The sequence below is a fragment of the Macaca fascicularis genome, chromosome 16 (assembly GCF_037993035.2).
Source record: "Macaca fascicularis isolate 582-1 chromosome 16, T2T-MFA8v1.1".
In the NCBI taxonomy this organism is placed as follows: domain Eukaryota; kingdom Metazoa; phylum Chordata; class Mammalia; order Primates; family Cercopithecidae; genus Macaca; species Macaca fascicularis.
The window spans coordinates 14,147,113-14,164,514 of record NC_088390.1 but is presented as its reverse complement, the minus strand read 5'-3'; the positions used below and the strand labels follow the sequence as shown (position 1 = coordinate 14,164,514).

The following is a 17,402-nucleotide window of genomic DNA, read 5'->3' as shown; positions in this document are numbered from 1 at the left end:
ACCATGAGTGTACATCACCATGCTGACATTTGGAAGCCAATGAGTTGATGTACACTATACATCACAGTATGTACTATTAGATCATTACTTTATTAATTTCTTGAGATTTCAGATAGTATGTTTTAGATATCAAACCCTGCATCTGGAATGACAATTCAGATTTATAACCATATAAGCTACATAAAAGGAGAAATAATACAACAATAGCCAGCATGAAGGAAAGGAAGATGTGGCCAAGAGAAAAGTTGATCTTAAACAAGTTATCCTATTTTCCTGTGTTCCTAATGAAACAAGCATTATGATAATAAACTTAAAATTATTTTAAAATGAATTATTTAAAGCAGCTCATTTAAGACTCTAAGAAGACACAGCAATCATTATTCTCTGATTTAGCAACCAGCCAACACTGACTTCCTAATTGGCAAATAAAATAACTCTCACCGGCCAGGCTTCTCAGGAGACCTCCAGCATTTGACATCCAGTCCAGATCACTGCCCTTTATGAACTGGATCTAGTCTTTTGGCTTCTGTGACAGGGTCTTTTCCGGTCTTCCTCCCTCTGACCATTTATTTCCTTGTCGGGTCCATTATATACCTTATCCAATCCTTAAAAGGGGACATGCTCCAAAGTTCAGGTGACCATCAGCATGGTCACTCCACACACTGATCCTCGGTAACACCATTTACTACCATGACCTCACTGCCAGCTCCAGGCTGAAGACCCCTGGTTCTTCCAGCCTAATGTTCTCTCTGAGCTCCTGCCTTTCACAGCCCCCCGCCCCACTGGATATGCCAGTAGCAACTCAAATTCCACTTGTCCAAAATTGAACTCATCATGTTTTCTTTAAATCTTTTCTTTCTTCCATATTTACACTCTTAAGTCTCAACACCACCATTCATCTAGTTTTTCATTCTGAAACCCCGTAATTGTGTCTGGAGCAGGGGTGGCAAATCCAAAGGCCAATGGGGGTAGCCAGGTATTAAATTTATTTTTTAAGAAATATGTGTATAGTTCTTGACAAGTACTAGGCACTTGCACGTCATTTGCAAATGTTAACTCACTTATTACTCAGAACAACCCTATGAAGGAAGTACTATTATTACCCCTAGTTTACAGATGGGTACACTGAGGCCGGTGAGATTCTAAAACTTGCACAAGGTCAGTCAGCTAGCCAAAGCCAGGATTTGAATGCAGGGAATCTTCACTCCAGAAGACGGCTCACTCTGCTCTCTCTCAGAGAGCAGGATAGAGCCTAGAATAATAAATGACAAAAGGGCCCATGAAGCTGGAAAATACCTGCTTCACCTCAAGGTATTCAAACTCTCTGCAGCTCCATGCTCTCAGCTCTTATTTCATGTCTCCTTAGCAATCCACTTCATCAAGCTAAGGTCCTACTCATTCAGTTCCCTTAATGTTTCTCTCTATATATCTATCTTTCTCTCTCTCTCCCTTGTTCTCTTTCCCCACCACAGCCTCAGTTCAGGCCCAAGTTGTTTCTCAGTTAACCACGACTATTTGTCTGCCATCATTCTTGCCTCTCACTAGTCTGTGCTCTCCGATAGAAGGTCAGCAAACTTTTTCTGTAAAGGCCAGATAGTAAACATTTCAGGCTTCCCAGGCCACAAGGTTTCTGTTGCAATTAACTCTGTCACTGCGGCATGATCTATGCTCAAAACAAGTGGGCGTGGTTGTGTCCCAATAAAACTGCATCTACAAAAACAGGTGATCCTTGCTCTATAGTACTACCCACAGCAGTTTTCTTAATCAAGCCTATTCCTTCCACTGAAATATAATCCAGACGGTTTCAAAGCATTAGAGAATATGCAAAAATATAAAAGCATCAGAAGAAAACATGAGTGAATGTTTTTGTAACCACAGGGTGATGAAACCCTTCTAAGCATGAAAAAAACAGACACATAAAAGTCAAAAATCTCCATGGGGCAAAATAAAACAAAACAAAACAACAAAATACCACAAAAAAAGAAAAGGACAAAATGAGAAAAAATATTTGTAATGCATATGATGTATAAAATGCTAATTTTCTTTATTTACAAAGAATTCTAAAAAGTCAATAAGGAATGACCAAGGATATAAGAGCTAAATAACAGAAGAAAAAACACAAATGATCAAAATAGAAAAAAGATGCTAAACCTTACCAAAATGGAAATAATGAAAACTCACACAAAATCTTTTTCAATGATCAAACTGGCAAAACTGGGAAAGACTGCTTATGCAGGAGTGGACTCTACAGAGAAAGTCTAATTCCCAAATGCTGGCCGGGCACGGTGGCTCACGCCTGTAATCCCAGCACTTTGGGAGGCCGAGGCGGGCGGATCACAAGGTCAGGAGATCGAGACCATCCTGGCTAACACGGTGAAACCCCATCTCTAGTAAAAATACAAAAAATTAGCCGGTTGTGGTGGTGGGCGCCTGTGGTCCCAGCTACTCGGGAGGCTGAGGCAGGAGAATCATTTGAACCCGGGGGGCAGAGGTTGCAGTGAGCCGAGATCATACCACTGGACTCCAGCCTGGGTGACAAAGGGAGACTCCGTCTCAAAAGAAAAAAAAAAAGAAAAGAAAGTCTAATTCCCAAATGCTGTTGAGGGGAAGGGTAAATTATACTATGTTTTTAGAAACAAATTTGTTGTTCCACCAAAGATTTAAATGTTCAAAGCTAGCTATTACATTTCTAAATACTGATCCTAAAGGCAGACTCACATGAGTATACAAAGACATACATAAAAGTTAATCACAGAATTGCTTTTAATAGTAAAAAACCTGGAAATACCACAAATGTTTACCTGCAGAAGACTAGTTAATAATGGCAGATTCATACAATGGAATAGTATGCAGTGAATACTGTGAGTGAAAACTATACGTCATAAGAAAATGGCAAGTTGCAAAACTGTGTGTGTGTGTATATATATATTTAAAATGATCCTATTTCTGTGGAAGAAAACTTACAACCATAGCTCTATCTGCATATGTGTCTATATACAGAAGGCGACATTTCACACAGGGGTTTTTAATCTAGAATGGTGGGAAAGGATACTTTCTCAGTTTAAAATATATGCTTCTGTATTATTTGAATTCTTTTTTATAATAAGCCTGTACTAATTTAATAGAAATTTTAAAATATTTAAAAGGTAAATAAGACAAAACATAAAGTCATCATATCCCTCCATAGAAGCTTCCAGGACTTTCCATGGCTATGGTCTAACTATTTAGCCTGATATACATACCAATATGACAACATGACCACTGCCTAACTCTTCAATCTTAATAAGCACCTCTCCTATATGATACTCAGGTCATACTATGCTACTCATAAGTCACACTGAAGCTTTTTGAATGTGCCAGGATAACTCAGACTTCTTTGCTTTTGCAAAGACTCTTCCTTCTACTTAAAATTCTCCTCCTCATCTTCCCTGCTGAGTAAATATTCATTCACCTCAAGTCCCTCCATAGGCAAAAACAACCTTAGGGGAAATATAATACACATTAAGCAGACAATCAAATGTTTACCTATACTTACTTGGAAATTTGCAGTGTCTCCCATGTGTCGAGCATGCTGTTGGATGCTTTCTATACATTAATTATTTGATTTAATTCTTAAATGATCTATTATCATTCCTGCTTTACAGATGTGGAAATCATCTCAGTAAAGTTAAGGAACTGCCCAAAGTCTCACCGGCTAGTAAATGTGACAGCCAAGATCTGAACTCAAGTGTGCTTGTCAATTCCGAGTTTTGAGAAGGGAGACTGGGACCAAGAGCAGGATTAACAGAGGCCTTGAAAGGATCTGACTGGATATAAGACAGGCAGACCAGTTTCCCATGGAGGTGGGGGAACAAGTATGGTGGGGTGGAAGGACTGGCCTAAATGGTAGGGTGGAGGGACAGGGAAAAGGGAAAAAAGGTTGATTCTGAGGAACAGTTTGATCATTCCAGGTCACAGTGTTCCTTTAACACTAAGCAGGGTTGAAAAAGAAGATAACATGGAGAAACTATAGACTCATATAAGCTAGGAAAATCGAAAGCAATATTTTCGGAAAGTTAGTTCGGCAACCCTGGGCTGCGTGAACTGCAGGGAAAGCAGGGCAGAGGACAAAAGAAAAGAACAGTGAGGAGCTGCTGCAAAAACCAACAGCCTCCCGTGTTTCTAACCTAAACTGGGATGGCAGCTTCAGAAATGAGGATGGGAAAGCAAATCTCATAGGCCTTACGAAAGATTCTGTTGGTGACAGAAATTAGACTAAAGATGAAGGGGAGAGCGGAGAGCAAAAAGTGAAGACGACTGGTTCTAAGGTTTCCCCTCTGAAGGAAGTGAAGAATGCTGTAACTGACAGAAATGGGACGATAAGAGACAAGAGCTAATCTGCCGGGTGGACGTGCTAAGTGATGGCACACACAAAGAAGCTCCTGCTGTTGACAGGCCACATCTGATGCCTACGGGCTGAGAGGCCTCGTTTTTGGGGTGGCATCCTTATAAGCATAACTTATCTACAGTCATTCTTAACATGTCAGCAGCATGACACTCAGGCCACTTGTGTAAATGACAAAAGAGAATTTCTTTAGAAACATGCTGATTCCTTGCTTAGTGACCATAAACCACTGAGACACGTTTTCAAGGTTATCACACAGAATTCATCTCACTGTCTTAGAGTTACATTACGTAAGTCTTACTAAGACGTTTTAGCTCCTTCACCAACCCCTCTGTGTCTATTCATCATTTCTTTAAAAACAACTTTCTTTAAGTAAGGCTGGTCGCTAAGGAGAGAAGTTGTCTAGTTGCCTGCTTTTGCCCTGGATTTCAGGCTCAAGTCTCTTAAAAAAAAAAAAAAAAAATCACTCTTTCCCTGATCCTTCTCTGCTCTCACAAGCCTCCCTGTCTCATCTTTTCATCTGACTCCAACATTATTTACCACTTTCTGTCCTCAAAGAGGCCTGGCTTACTCTTACTATTCCCACATTATATTCAGTCTCTTTATTCTCATTTAAGAGGAATCAACCAGGTTTCCCCCAAGTTGCAGCGTGACCCAGAACATACCTTCTAAACAAGGTTAGCCCAGAATAAGCTAAGTCAAAGTTTGGCTATACGATGGGATAATAATGATGCTCTACCTGACTTACAGGGTGATTGTAACAACCTGTAATAATAACTTAACTTAATTATGGTAATACAATTTGGCATAAGATGCTAGAATTAGGTTAAAAAACAAAATCTGGTTCAAATCTCCTTTCAGGGAAAATGCACCCTACATCCCCACAGACCTGTGACAAGCCCAGAGGCTCTACAAGAAGCAAACCACAGAAGTGAACTGGGAGACTCAGTAGCCACTGTGGATTCATATCAAGTCCAGCAGTGCAATTCTTCCCATTCCAGAACTCAAGTTGACAAAACTTATTATCTTATGCATCTTTACAGTAGGTGTAAAAACACTAACGACAAGGAAATAAGCAGGATAAACATTCAACTTTAATTGCAAAGGAAAGGGTGACTATTTTTAGTACAATACTTACAATGCAAAACTATTTACAATTCTGTGTAAATAGAATTCAGAAAATTTAATTTCAAATCCCAGTTAAATTGAAGCCAGGAAAAATACTAAGACAGGACCTGCAGTTCCAAATTATTCTTTTCGGGTGGTAAATAAAATGAGCTTTTTGTTTAACTAAAAATAAAGTTTCAAATAAGTAAGTATATCAGAAAAACAAAGTACCTGTGAGTTTGATTTTGGATAGTCGAGCCAAAATTCCTGGCAAATCATACACTTGTAGCTTCATCTCTTTCCACCGCTTTTCCTCTTTTGTCTCTTTCCATACATCTATTGAGTCTTCAATTACTGAGGCTGGCTCTAGTTCTATCAATTCCTTTTCATTTGGCTTTCTGGACAAAGATAGGCTGGGCGGTGAAAGAGGTCTCATCTCATACATTTCTGCTTTGGCTTGACCTGAAGATGTTTTTTCAAGGAAAGGAGATGCTACTGGTTCTGGCTTGGGTTTTACTTGCTGGTTGTGGCTTCTGTTCAGCTGTGTGACATACTAAACAAAAAAGCACAAGTTACTATAAAACCAAGGCCCAAATGCTCTCAAATGGTTGTTTAGCAATCTCTTTAATCAGTTCAGCTTTTACATTATTTGAAAGCTTTTCCCACAGCTTTAATATCTGTTAATTATGGAAATCACTATACTAAGAGATATGGAGAATAAAATTTAGGCCTCAGTAATGGTTTTCAATTTCTGTAGTTTAGAAAAGCATAGAAATATACGTTCCTTGAAAGAAAAATACATTTACTTGTTATCCATCTCCTCTAGAATTTGCCCTGGAGGCTTAACATTCCAAATACAATAAAAAAGTTTTCAATAATTAAGAGCCCAGCCGGGCACAGTGGCTCATGACTGTAATCCGAGGATCCTTGGGCCCAGGAGTATGAGACCAGACTGAGCAACACAGGGAATGTCTCTACAAAAACAAAAAAAAAATTAGTGGGTCATGGTGGCATATGCCCACAGTCCCAGCCACTTGGAGGCTGAGGCAGAAGGATTGTTTGAGTCTAGGAGATTGAGCTGTGATGGCATCACAGCTGAACGACACAGTGAGACCTTGTCTCACACACACAAAAAGAAAGAGCCCAAGTCAACCTGTTGACCTTCCATGTTCTCAGGCAAACAGCATAGGGAGGGGCTCAGTGGTAGGGCATAATCCAGGGCTGAATGATTTTCTAGCAGGGCAGGATGAAGACAGAACGTGGGCTGCAGAGTCAGATAGTCTCTACCACTTACTAGCAAAATTAATAACTACTACTACTATTTGTGAAGTACTTCACAGTTTCATATAATATATATCTCATTTAATCTTCTAAACAGTTGTCAAAGAAGATACATCATTATTAGTATCTCTCTCTCTTTCTCTCTCTTTAACTTACAGATAAGGAAACTAAGCCTCAGAAATAAATTGGCATATCAACAGCTAACAACCAGCTATAGGCAGGCCTGGGAGTGGAGCCACCTATGCTGATAACTATTTAAGAGCCTTTTCCATTACATCGCAAAGATGTGAAATTACATACATTAGTCTTAATAAAGAATTACAGACTCATGAATGAAGAGTTCTATTTACATAAAAAAGGGCATTACACATATTTGAATTTCTCCTCTGAATAGCCACCATTATCCTTGACCCCCCAACTTAAAAAGCCTGAACATTTCTGGAAATTTAAATTTCTTATCAACATATCGAGTTTTATTAAGATTTTAATTTAATTTTAAGTTTTAAGTTAAAGATGAGAGAAATGTAAAATAGGACTTTAAATTATAAGTTTGCTGTTCTTTCAGGCTGGCACTATGAGTTTTCAGCTACCATTCTGCCATTCTACGACCCTTTTTCTATCTGAGAAAATGCAAATGGCCTCGCTGGCAATTAACAGTAAGTTCCATATTGCCCACAAATTCACAGAGTCAACCTGGATTGATGTATGTTATCAATACCTATTATAAAATGCCGAGAAAATTATAAAAAGTGTCTAATTGTTTGAATTTACTCAGAAGTGCAATTGTTAAAAAAGACTTTTAAATGTACTGCTGATTTAAGAAAATGAGAGGGTTGGCCGGGCGTGGTGGCTCATGCCTGTAAGCCCAGCACTTTGGGAGGCTGAGGCGGATCACAAGGTCAGGAGATCGAGACCATCCTGGCTAACACGGGGAAACCCCGTCTCTAATAAAAATACAAAAAATTAACCGGGTGTAGTGACTGGTGCCTGTAGTCCCAGCTACTCGGGAGGCTGAGGCAGGAGAATGGCATGAACCTGGGAGGCGGAGCTTGCAGTGAGCCGAGACTGCGCCACTGCACTACAGCCTGGGCGACAGAGCGAGACTGTCTCAAAAAAAAAGAAAGAAAATGAGAGGGTCACACTTTTAAAGCAATTATTTCTCTATTACTGATGTAGTCACAGAACTCCAAAGAATTTTAAAAGATGTATCACAACAGTTCAGCTTTTCCCAATTTTGGCCAGGTTGAAATATGCCACAAGTTTTCAGTCTTTCTCTAAACTTAATCAGTAAGTTCAGGATCATACTTTTAACCTCAAACACCAGAATTATTCTGTTTTCGGTTAAGAATAATCAAAACAAGAGATTTGGATAAATTTAAGGACACTAAATACAAGTTGTTTTCAAACAGTATTTCTTAAAACTTTTATTAAATAGGAATTTCTGAAATTCCCTCAACAGAGAAACACAAAGGCAGAAAGTAACAGTAAGAATGGTCTTCTAAACATACCATGCGTTTGAGGAAGCTAAAGTGCTGAAATGTAATCCACCGCTTATTGACATTCCTGAAAAGATGTAAGAACTTGTGAGGGGATTCCTGTATAGTTCTTCTTTTAAGATACCAGACACAGCCTCCTACCCAACCTATAAAAGAGAGAGAAGTGGAAGAAAGGTTAAATGATTCGTACTTCTTATTAAATGATGACTACACCTCCCCAGAAGCAAAGCCAGCCACTAAGGTAAGTGCTACACTGTGTGATGGGTCTGAGCTTTGAAATAATCTAATCCAGATTTGTGAATAAATGCAATTTACCAGCCCTACTCATTGTTCAAGTCAGTGTAAGCCTTCAGAAGGGCCAGGGAAAATTTTCATTGCAGGATCACTATGCTTTATCACATTTAATGCTGAAATGACCACGCTACAGATCTTTTCAAGAAAATATAAAATGATCCGTTCAGTCAATTTTTCAAAAGTAGAAAATAAAAAGCATTAATTTTTCTTAATAAATGACAATAAATTGAAATAGATGGATTTCAGGTTAACATTTTAACTACGCAGGGTAAGACAACAAAAAGGAAGAAGAAACAGTTCCCGATAAAGTATGACTCTATCAGTCTAGTTAGGAATAAGCTATTTTTGTTGTATCTAAATTTGGCTTTTAGATTCTACTGAAACTTCTCTCAAGTATCAACAAATTCAATGCTTCTCTGCCTTGGTCCTCATCCTACTGAAGCCTCCGACAAGCCATACAACACTAGATTCTCCTGATGGCTTCCATGACACTAAGTGTTCCTGGTTCTCTGCATTCTATGTCTCAGTTGCAGATGGTGTCTATTCTTGCTATGTATGCCACCTTAAGGTAGTCATGTTCCCTCTTTCTGAACACTAAATATTGTCCCTGAGCAAATGTAATTATAGGATAATTTCTGATCTTCAAACCATTTCTAGAGTCATTGGGCCTATTTCCATCTCCTCTCTTGGTGTCTCTACATGGATGGATTGCAAAATGTCTGTAAGAGCGTTTTATGCTCAATCAATCTCTACTCTGTTCCCTATTGCACATAAAACCATTACTTATTTAAGACTTCAGGAACATCTTGAACTCTCCTGTTATCACCTAACAACCATCAAGTCCAATCTACTCTGAAATATAGGTCAGATCTGCCCACTTCTTTCCATTTTTACTGATCATCTTACATTTACCATCTTATATTTGGACTATGGTAATGACAGCAGCATTCAAGCCAGTCCTCCTGCCTTCAATACTTCCTTTCCTCTCTAATCCACGTCCCCAGAGACAACAGTTTTCTTCCTGCGGCCCTGAATACATATTACTCACACAACCCACCAAAGCAACATTGCCCATGACCCTCCACTAAAAACACCACACATTTCACAATTTGCTCATGTTTCTATTGTTTCCTTGTTTGCATGCCACTCTCTGTCAAATTTTCTGTCTTTTTGAACTACTCTATCACTTTATGCCATGTTGTATGACACTTCTTCATGCAAATTGTTCCCATCATCTAATATTTTAGTTCCTTGATGGCAAGAATTCCCCTTTACTCACCACCTTTGTACAACAGCTAGCAGAGCACTTTTATATAATAAGGAAATAATGTTTGATGACTAGATAGCCCAAACAGCACACCTGGACTATGGGAAGGAGAACTATCACAACCCCAAGAAATACATCACAATTTTCTTAGACTGGAGATAAATCACTTCTTCATTGAAATTACAGTCTCAAACCTGAGTTAACTGACATGCTTGTTTTCCATAAACATGAAAATGTGTTTGTCTTGGAACTACCTTGGAAAATAACTCTCAAGATTAAGTGGGTGGATTATCTGAGGTCAAGAGTTTGAGACCAGCCTGACCAACCTGGTGAAACCCCATCTCTACTAAATACAAAAAATTAGCCAGGCATGGTGGTGCATGCCTGTAATCCCAGCTATTTGGGAGGCCAAAGTGGGCGGATCACCTGAGGTCAGGAGTTCAAGACCATCCTGGCCAACATGGTGAAACCCCATCTCTACTAAAAATATAAAACTTAGCCAGCCGTGGTGGTGGGCACCTGTAATCCCAGCTATTCAGGAGGCTGAGGCAGGAGAATTGCTTGAACCCGGGAGGTGGAGGTTGCAGTGAGCCAAGATTGTCCCATTGCACTCTAGTCTGGACAACAAGAGTAAAACTCCATCTCAAAAAAAAAAAAAAAAAAAAAAAAGATTAAGTGGGTCAAATTGAGATTTTACAGAATGGTAGTAAGAAGAAAAAACAGTTAGGAAACTGACATTTCATTTAGTTGAAACACGTCACATTTCTATGAATCAGTGCCCAGAAACTGAAAGACATTTCAACCTTGTGTAAACAAATTTAAGTTTGAAGATACACAAAGATTATACATTAAAATTCTGGAAGCATAACACCATATCTATTATTCACCATCAACAATGGCTCCTGATTTTAGGATGTTTAAAATTAGGTAAGGAGACAAGTAACTAAAAAATGCTGACATTTTTTATTTTTACTTTTTTATTTTTTGAGATAGAGTCTTACTCTGTCACCCAGGCTGGAGTGCAGTGGCACGATCTGGGCTCACTACAATCTCTGCCTCCTGGGTTCAAGCTATTCCCCTGCCTCAGCCTCCCAAGTAACTGGGATTACAGGCGCACACCATGCACTTGGCGAATTTTTTTTTTCTTTTTTTCTTTTTTTTTTTGTATTTTTAGTAGAGAGGGAATTTCACCATGTTGGCCAGGCTGGTCTTGAACTCCTGACCTCAAGTGGTCCACCTACCTTGGCCTCCCAGAGTTCTGGGATTACAGGCGTAAGCTACTGTGCCTAGTTTTTAAATGGCTATAAAATACTTAGAACTTTTAGAAGCAAAATCAGGCATGATACTACTCGATCACTAACACTGTCCCAGGTTACCTTCTCTGCCACCTCGTCCCACCATGCTGCTTCCTCATCAAGCTCTCTTAGTAATCTTCCAAGTGGATCACAGGAAGTTATACAGGCCACTTACTAGCAGAGTTTTTGGCAATTATGTTCACAGCTTCAGGGAGTAAGCTGTTCATTAATTCCTTCCATACCACCACTGCAAAGACTGATGCAGCAACAAACCATGTGGGCCATATACAGCCCACCATTGGAACTGGGGAATTCATAGTAGTCAAGCAGAATTGACCTACAGCTGACAATATAGAATGGAAAGGCAGAAAAACAGCTAATCTGAAGGATGCATGCTGGAAAAACCTACATACAGAGGAAATATTTCAAGCACTAGAAAAGGATGAGTTCTCTGAGAATGAGTGCCCAGGATCAGGATCAAAGAACATTCAGAGTCAGGGATGGTAGACGGTAACAAAGAAGTGATTCAAAAAAGAATCACGGGACTTTAAAAAACAACAACTTTTCATTATAGAAAATCACAGCCATGTGTAAAAGCAGAAGAGTACCATGAGCCCCCATTACTTATCCCCAAGCTTCCTCAATTACCAAACCCTAGCCAATCCCGTTTCATCTATTCTACCTCTCCACTTTACAAACCAATCAGGACCTTTGAGATCACCTACTTCAATTACATCATTTTACAGATGAGTAAACTCAATTCCAGAAAAGTCAAATGAATTGCCCTGGGATCACACAGACCAGAAGAGAGCCATAAAATAACATTATGAAAAAGAAGAATGCAATTTCATAGAGTCACAGTGTCAACATCACCAGATGGTACAGAGAGTTTGTGTGTGGTTGGTGACAACTGAAAAAAGTTTCCGGGATGTGATCAAAAGGCAGTCCCTGGCTTCTCTTATCTGGCCTCTAATATGCACTACCAGCATCGCATTCCTCACACAACCATTAGTTAATCATCTAAGATACTGGGGGCAAGACAATTCCCAACGTCCTCTTTCATATCTCCATGGGGACAAATTGCATCCATCCACAAATAACTATTAGGAGCAAACAATGTACATTAAGTAATGTTCTGGGCACTGGAAACAGAGGTAAACCAGAGATGGACACTGTCCCTGCCATCACAAGGTTTATATTCTAGTTAGGAAAAACAAATAATAAACTAGTATATAAATAAACAAGTATAGACTGTGCTAACCATAATGAAAGAAATAAATGGAATGATGTGAACAGAAAGAGGTAGGGGGCCCTAGTTTATATAGGGTGGTCCCTATGAAGGCCTCTCTGAAAAGGTGACATTTGAGATGAGACATTACCAAGAGTCAAGGAAGAACATTATAGCTCCAATATACATTTGTCACTAGTTCCTTCGAGTGAAAGGTTATTCAAGACCACTCTGGCGGTACAAAGACAAAAGTCTCAGGGGGACTACAGCCCGCTGTCTGCAACTGTCATTATCATCACCGTTGTCATCATGACCCTTTATATTGGAACAAGGCTTCTGAGTGGAAAGCAAAGTACTTCCTTGTCATTGCAAGCCAGTGGCTAGAAGCTGAGAATCTGATAAGGAGGACTGCGGAACCCCAAGGTTCTACTCTGCCCTCTCCTCCAGCTTCCGCTATCTGAAAACCGAAAGAAGCACTAAGACGCCGCTCTTCCGCAGAAGCCGGATGGAAGAGGCGGTGTGGACCACCAAAGTCACAGTGCAAGACTGGACCCTAGTTCCGTAGCCTCTTCGCTCCAAGCTACTCCAGAGGTCAGTTCCCCCACCACACCGGTGGCCGGCCAACCTCGCCAAGGGCTCCCCAAGGTTGCAGCCAGACGGAACCACGGCCTCGCACGTGGCAATAAGAGAAGAATTTCCCCCAAGGTCGTGCCCAAGGCAGGTACAGTACCTGCCAGGAGGCGTGAGGAGAGAGTGTGAGGAGATGCGGCCATAATTCACGAGTCTGGCCGCTCCCCGGGATTCCCGTGTCCTCTCTCCTCACGGGCTGCCGGGCGCCGCCATCTTCCTTCCCCGCCCCCCTGTGGGAGTAGTTCCGGGCCGTCACTTCCGGCCGGCAGGCTCCGGGAGGAGGGCGTGGTGGCCGTAGGTGATCGCAACGTACACGCTGGAGTGTGGCGGGCTGACGGGTCTGAGACCTGAAGGACCCGGGAACCGCAAAGCACGGTGTGCCTCCGTTGTCCTGAAGAAAAAGCCGCGCGCAGACGACTGGCCGGCCCGCGCTCGCAGCTCCCAGACGTTGACAGGCATCCTCGGGTGACCGGGTGAGGTGGGCAGGGCTGGGCTGCAGAGTCCTTGCGGGCAATTTAAAGTTACAGCGGCCGAGCGCTGTGGCTCACGCCTGCAATCCCTAAGGAGGCCGAGGCGGGAGGATCGCTTGAGCCTGGGACCTCGAGACCAGCCTGGGCAACAAAGCGAGACCCCACCTCTACAATAAATGTAAAAATTCGCCGAGTGTGGTGGCGCGAGCCTGTGGTCTCAGCTACTCAGGAGGCTGAGGCGGGAGGATCGCTTGAGCCAGGAAGGTCGAGGCTGCAGTGATTGCGCCACTGCACTGCAGCCTCGGCGACACAGTGAGACCCTGTCTCCAACAATAAATTTTAAAACAAAAATAAAGTTACAGTTAGGACACTTCCAGGTGACAGGAGCATCATGAGGAAATGGTTCTCATGGCGATGCTTCCACCTCCACATCTGAACAGTTACACTTTACCATAGTCTCTATCAAATGGGAGCCCAGATGAACTCCGGGTTACTTGTTTCTGAGCCACACTAAAGGAACTGAATCATCCAGATGTTTCCAGATGAAGAAGGTGCATGTAGAGGTTCAGATTTGGTGCTCTGGAGTGAAATCCGTATTTTCTGCCCTTGTGACCTTGCTTGAGCGAGTTACCTAAGTCCTCTGGACCTCAGTTATGTAGCAATACAATGGGGTAATAATAGCACATCTTTTATAAATGGTTGAGATAATTAGATAAATGTGTGTCATGGGTAGTCAGGCACCTACTAGGTACAGGCACTAATAGATTGTTACCTGTGTTATCATAAGTGTTGTGATTACCGGGGCAGATCTCAGCATCCCCCAGCCCCTCAATCTTCTTTTCAGATTGGGGTTCCACAAGTAAAGGTAGATTGAAGAAAAGTTTCCACTTTTGAAAAAGAAGAGAAAAATAGGTAATTGGGTTCTAAAAAGGCAATTTCTTTCTGTGTTTTCAATAATGAGAGGATAGCGGTTTTGGTTCACCTCAACTAACATTGCTAGGCACAGAGAACGCTGAAGAGATTAAGACACCCCCCGCCCCCTCCCCGATTCTGTAGGAGCTTACACTAGACCAATGAGGGGACAAGACGTTGTCGATTGTTACTACCAGTGTGATGGGGTAGTATGCAAAGTGCTGCAGAAACGCTAATGTGGTAACATTTCTGTGAGGTTGGTTTAAGGAAGGCTTCAGAGATTTAAACTTGGTGCTCTGGAATGAATAGTAGGATTTTTACAGCATACAAGAAGGGAAAGGACATTCCGTAAAGAGGAAAATAGCATTAAGTACGGTGTTAACAGTTTTTGAACTCTTTATAATTTTCCATGTGCTTTTATAAACACTTGTTGTTTAAACCTAGAGCAAAAGTTATCCTAAGTCTGGCACATTAAGGCCCAAGAGTTTTAAGTAATCTGCTCAAAGTCACCTAGCTGTCGAGTGCCGGAACAAAGACCTGAGTCCCTGAAACCTGTGAGAATGTTATATTTTCACCATGCCATAAGGCCTTACTCACCTAAGCATCTTGAAGAGTCATAGCTTCTGTGATTTATAAAACAGTGTTTTCACCTTGGCTGCCTATCAGAATCAAATGTAGGACTTTAAAAAATTATAGATGTCTAAGCCACCTCTAGACCTATTGAATCTGAAGAGGTGTATGATAGATGTAGAGAGACCTGTAATTTTCTCTTTAAAGCACCGCTGGTGATAATGATACACAGAACTGAGAATACTGGATTCCAGCTTTTACTTCACAACACAACCATGTCTAAAAGGTTGATTAACATAAATGTTATATTTCACTAACTCCCAAGTTCTCTAGGCTTATGATAGACAAGGGGTTTAATAGACATGCACCTTCTTGACCAACAGATTTTTCCTTTGTTTTAAATTTTTTTCCAAAAATGGGGGCAAGGTAAGACCAAGTACACAAATGAATGCTTAGGTTTTTATTTATTTGTAGAAATTAGAGGCCGGGTGCGGTGGCTCACGCCTGTAATCCCAGCACTTTGGGAGGCCAAGGTGGGCAGATCACCTGAGATCAAGGGTTCGAGACCATTCTGGCCAACATGGTGAAACCCCATCTATACTGAAAATACAAAACTTAGCCGGCTATGGTGGTGGGTCCCTGTAATCCCGGCTACTCTGGAGGCTGAGGCAGGAGAATTGCTTGAACCTGGGAGGCGGAGGTTGCAGTGAGCTGAGATTGCGCCCCTGCAATCCAACCTGGGAGACAAAGCAAGACTCCGTCTCACAAAAAAAAAGAAATTAGAGTAAATGTTTTATGGAAGAAATGTCTGAGAGATAACACATTCTGGCTTTACTGGCCAAGAAATGCACTTATCTATCTACTATTTGTAATATAGTTAGCCTAGGCCATCATACTCTCCAAAAAAGTAATCCTTTGGAGATACTTCTGGAATGAAGAGGGTTCCATGGCCATATACATTGACTTGGCCATGAGTAGTGGCAAGAAAAGCAAGGAAAGCTGAAAATAGAATTGCAATGATTACCTTAGGCCAGTCACAATTCATCACTGTGGACCTAGCCATATTGCTGTCTCAAATCAAATTAACATTAAACCAAGGAAGAAGTGGGGAATAGATTTTGGATAAGTAACTGAAAGAGTATCACAACTATTTGACCCACAGTTTTCCACACATTTTGAACACAACCCATTTTATAAAATACCATTAAAACAGGAAATAGGACTTTTAGAGATAGGCCTCAGAAATCTATATAGCTCCCTACCTTTTCATTTCTAGATTTGTAAACCCAGGTCCAGAGAGGTTAAGTGATTTACTCTGTAATAAAACATTGACTCTAGACATCCAAGTCAGCATTTTTTCCATTTCATTATATTGTCTTTTTTTTTTTGTCCCTCAGTCTCCCTGTAGCATCTTCGTTAATGAAATAGTGTAGGACTCCACAATTAGATATAGTATTTATTTGACTTTACATTTCGCATTTCAAGCAAAATATGTTTCATAGGCTATGTTCAGTATCACTTGTGGAAAGAGATATAAGTAATCAAAAGCATTATTTTTTAACCAAAATATTAGATGTAAATAATTGAAATCATTATTTTTAGCTAACAGCATTATATGTATTATTGCATAATTACAGAAAGTTGAGTTATATCATTCAATTGTGTGTTAATATGGTCATTACCACTTATGTTTTTTCCTTTTTTTTTTTTTTTTTTTTTTTGAGACAGAGTCTCACTCTGTCACCCATGTGGGAGTGCAGTGGTGTGATCATAGCTCACTGCAGTCTCAACCTTCCAGTCTCAATTAACCCTCCTGTTTCAGCCTCAGAAGTAACTGGGACTATAAGCACATACCAGCATGCCTGGCTAAGTTTTAAATTTTTTGCAGAGACAGGGGTCTCACTGTGTTGCCCAGGCTGATCTTGAACTCCTGGGCTTAAGCAATTCTTCTGCCTCAGCCTTTCAAAGTGCTGTGATTATAGGCGTGAGCCACTATGCTCATCCTGCTTATATATTTTTAAATAGTATTCGTAAAGCTTTGTAACTTGTCTCTTAAAATTAACATTTCAAAAGCCTGAGAACCTAGAAAATGGAAACTAACTTATACTCTCATCCCATTTTGTCCTGTAGGTTGGCTGCTCCTTTGCTTTCAAATAAGATTTCTTCTCAGAAAGTCTACATGTACTGAATAAAATCTGCAGTTTATACAATATCACATGACTTCAGAGTAAATCCTAACTTTGTCAAAGCCTCGCTGAATTTCCCACAATAGATAAAGACCCAGCTTTCCCTAGGAGCTAAAGGGAGAAAAAAATCCCAACCTAGTGTGCAGGGTGTAACCAGTTGACACAGAACTGTGTATTTGAAAACAAAATAGATTTCAAAACCTAAGGGGAGGCAAATGATTTGAGTACATTTTCTCCCAAGCAGACTTACAAATGCCAAGAAGCACGAGGGAAAAAAAACCT

At 40.6% G+C, this 17,402-nt stretch overlaps 1 protein-coding gene and 1 long non-coding RNA gene across 9 annotated transcripts in view; one reads left to right on the top strand and one right to left on the bottom strand.

Annotated features, from left to right (window-relative positions):
- COX10 (cytochrome c oxidase assembly factor heme A:farnesyltransferase COX10) overlaps window positions 1–13,222 on the bottom strand; it is a 140,250-nt gene extending 127,028 nt beyond the window's left edge. For all 8 annotated transcript variants that reach the window (XR_012425299.1, XM_015437656.3, XM_065532794.1 and 5 more), the window contains exons 1-3: window positions 13,083–13,222; window positions 8,281–8,414; window positions 5,723–6,044 (exon numbers count right to left, since the gene is read on the bottom strand). Coding sequence is in view for 7 of the 8 variants with exons in the window: in XM_015437656.3 (XP_015293142.3) it covers window positions 5,723–6,044; window positions 8,281–8,414; window positions 13,083–13,125 (499 nt within the window). In the remaining variant the exon portion in view is untranslated. The remainder of the gene's footprint in view (window positions 1–5,722; window positions 6,045–8,280; window positions 8,415–13,082) is intronic.
- Window positions 13,223–13,250: 28 nt separating this feature from the next.
- LOC102133086 (uncharacterized) lies at window positions 13,251–17,146 on the top strand. The gene is made up of 2 exons (XR_285102.4): window positions 13,251–13,455; window positions 17,065–17,146. It is a non-coding gene; the product is annotated as an uncharacterized lncRNA (long non-coding RNA).
- Window positions 17,147–17,402: the final 256 nt, after the last annotated feature.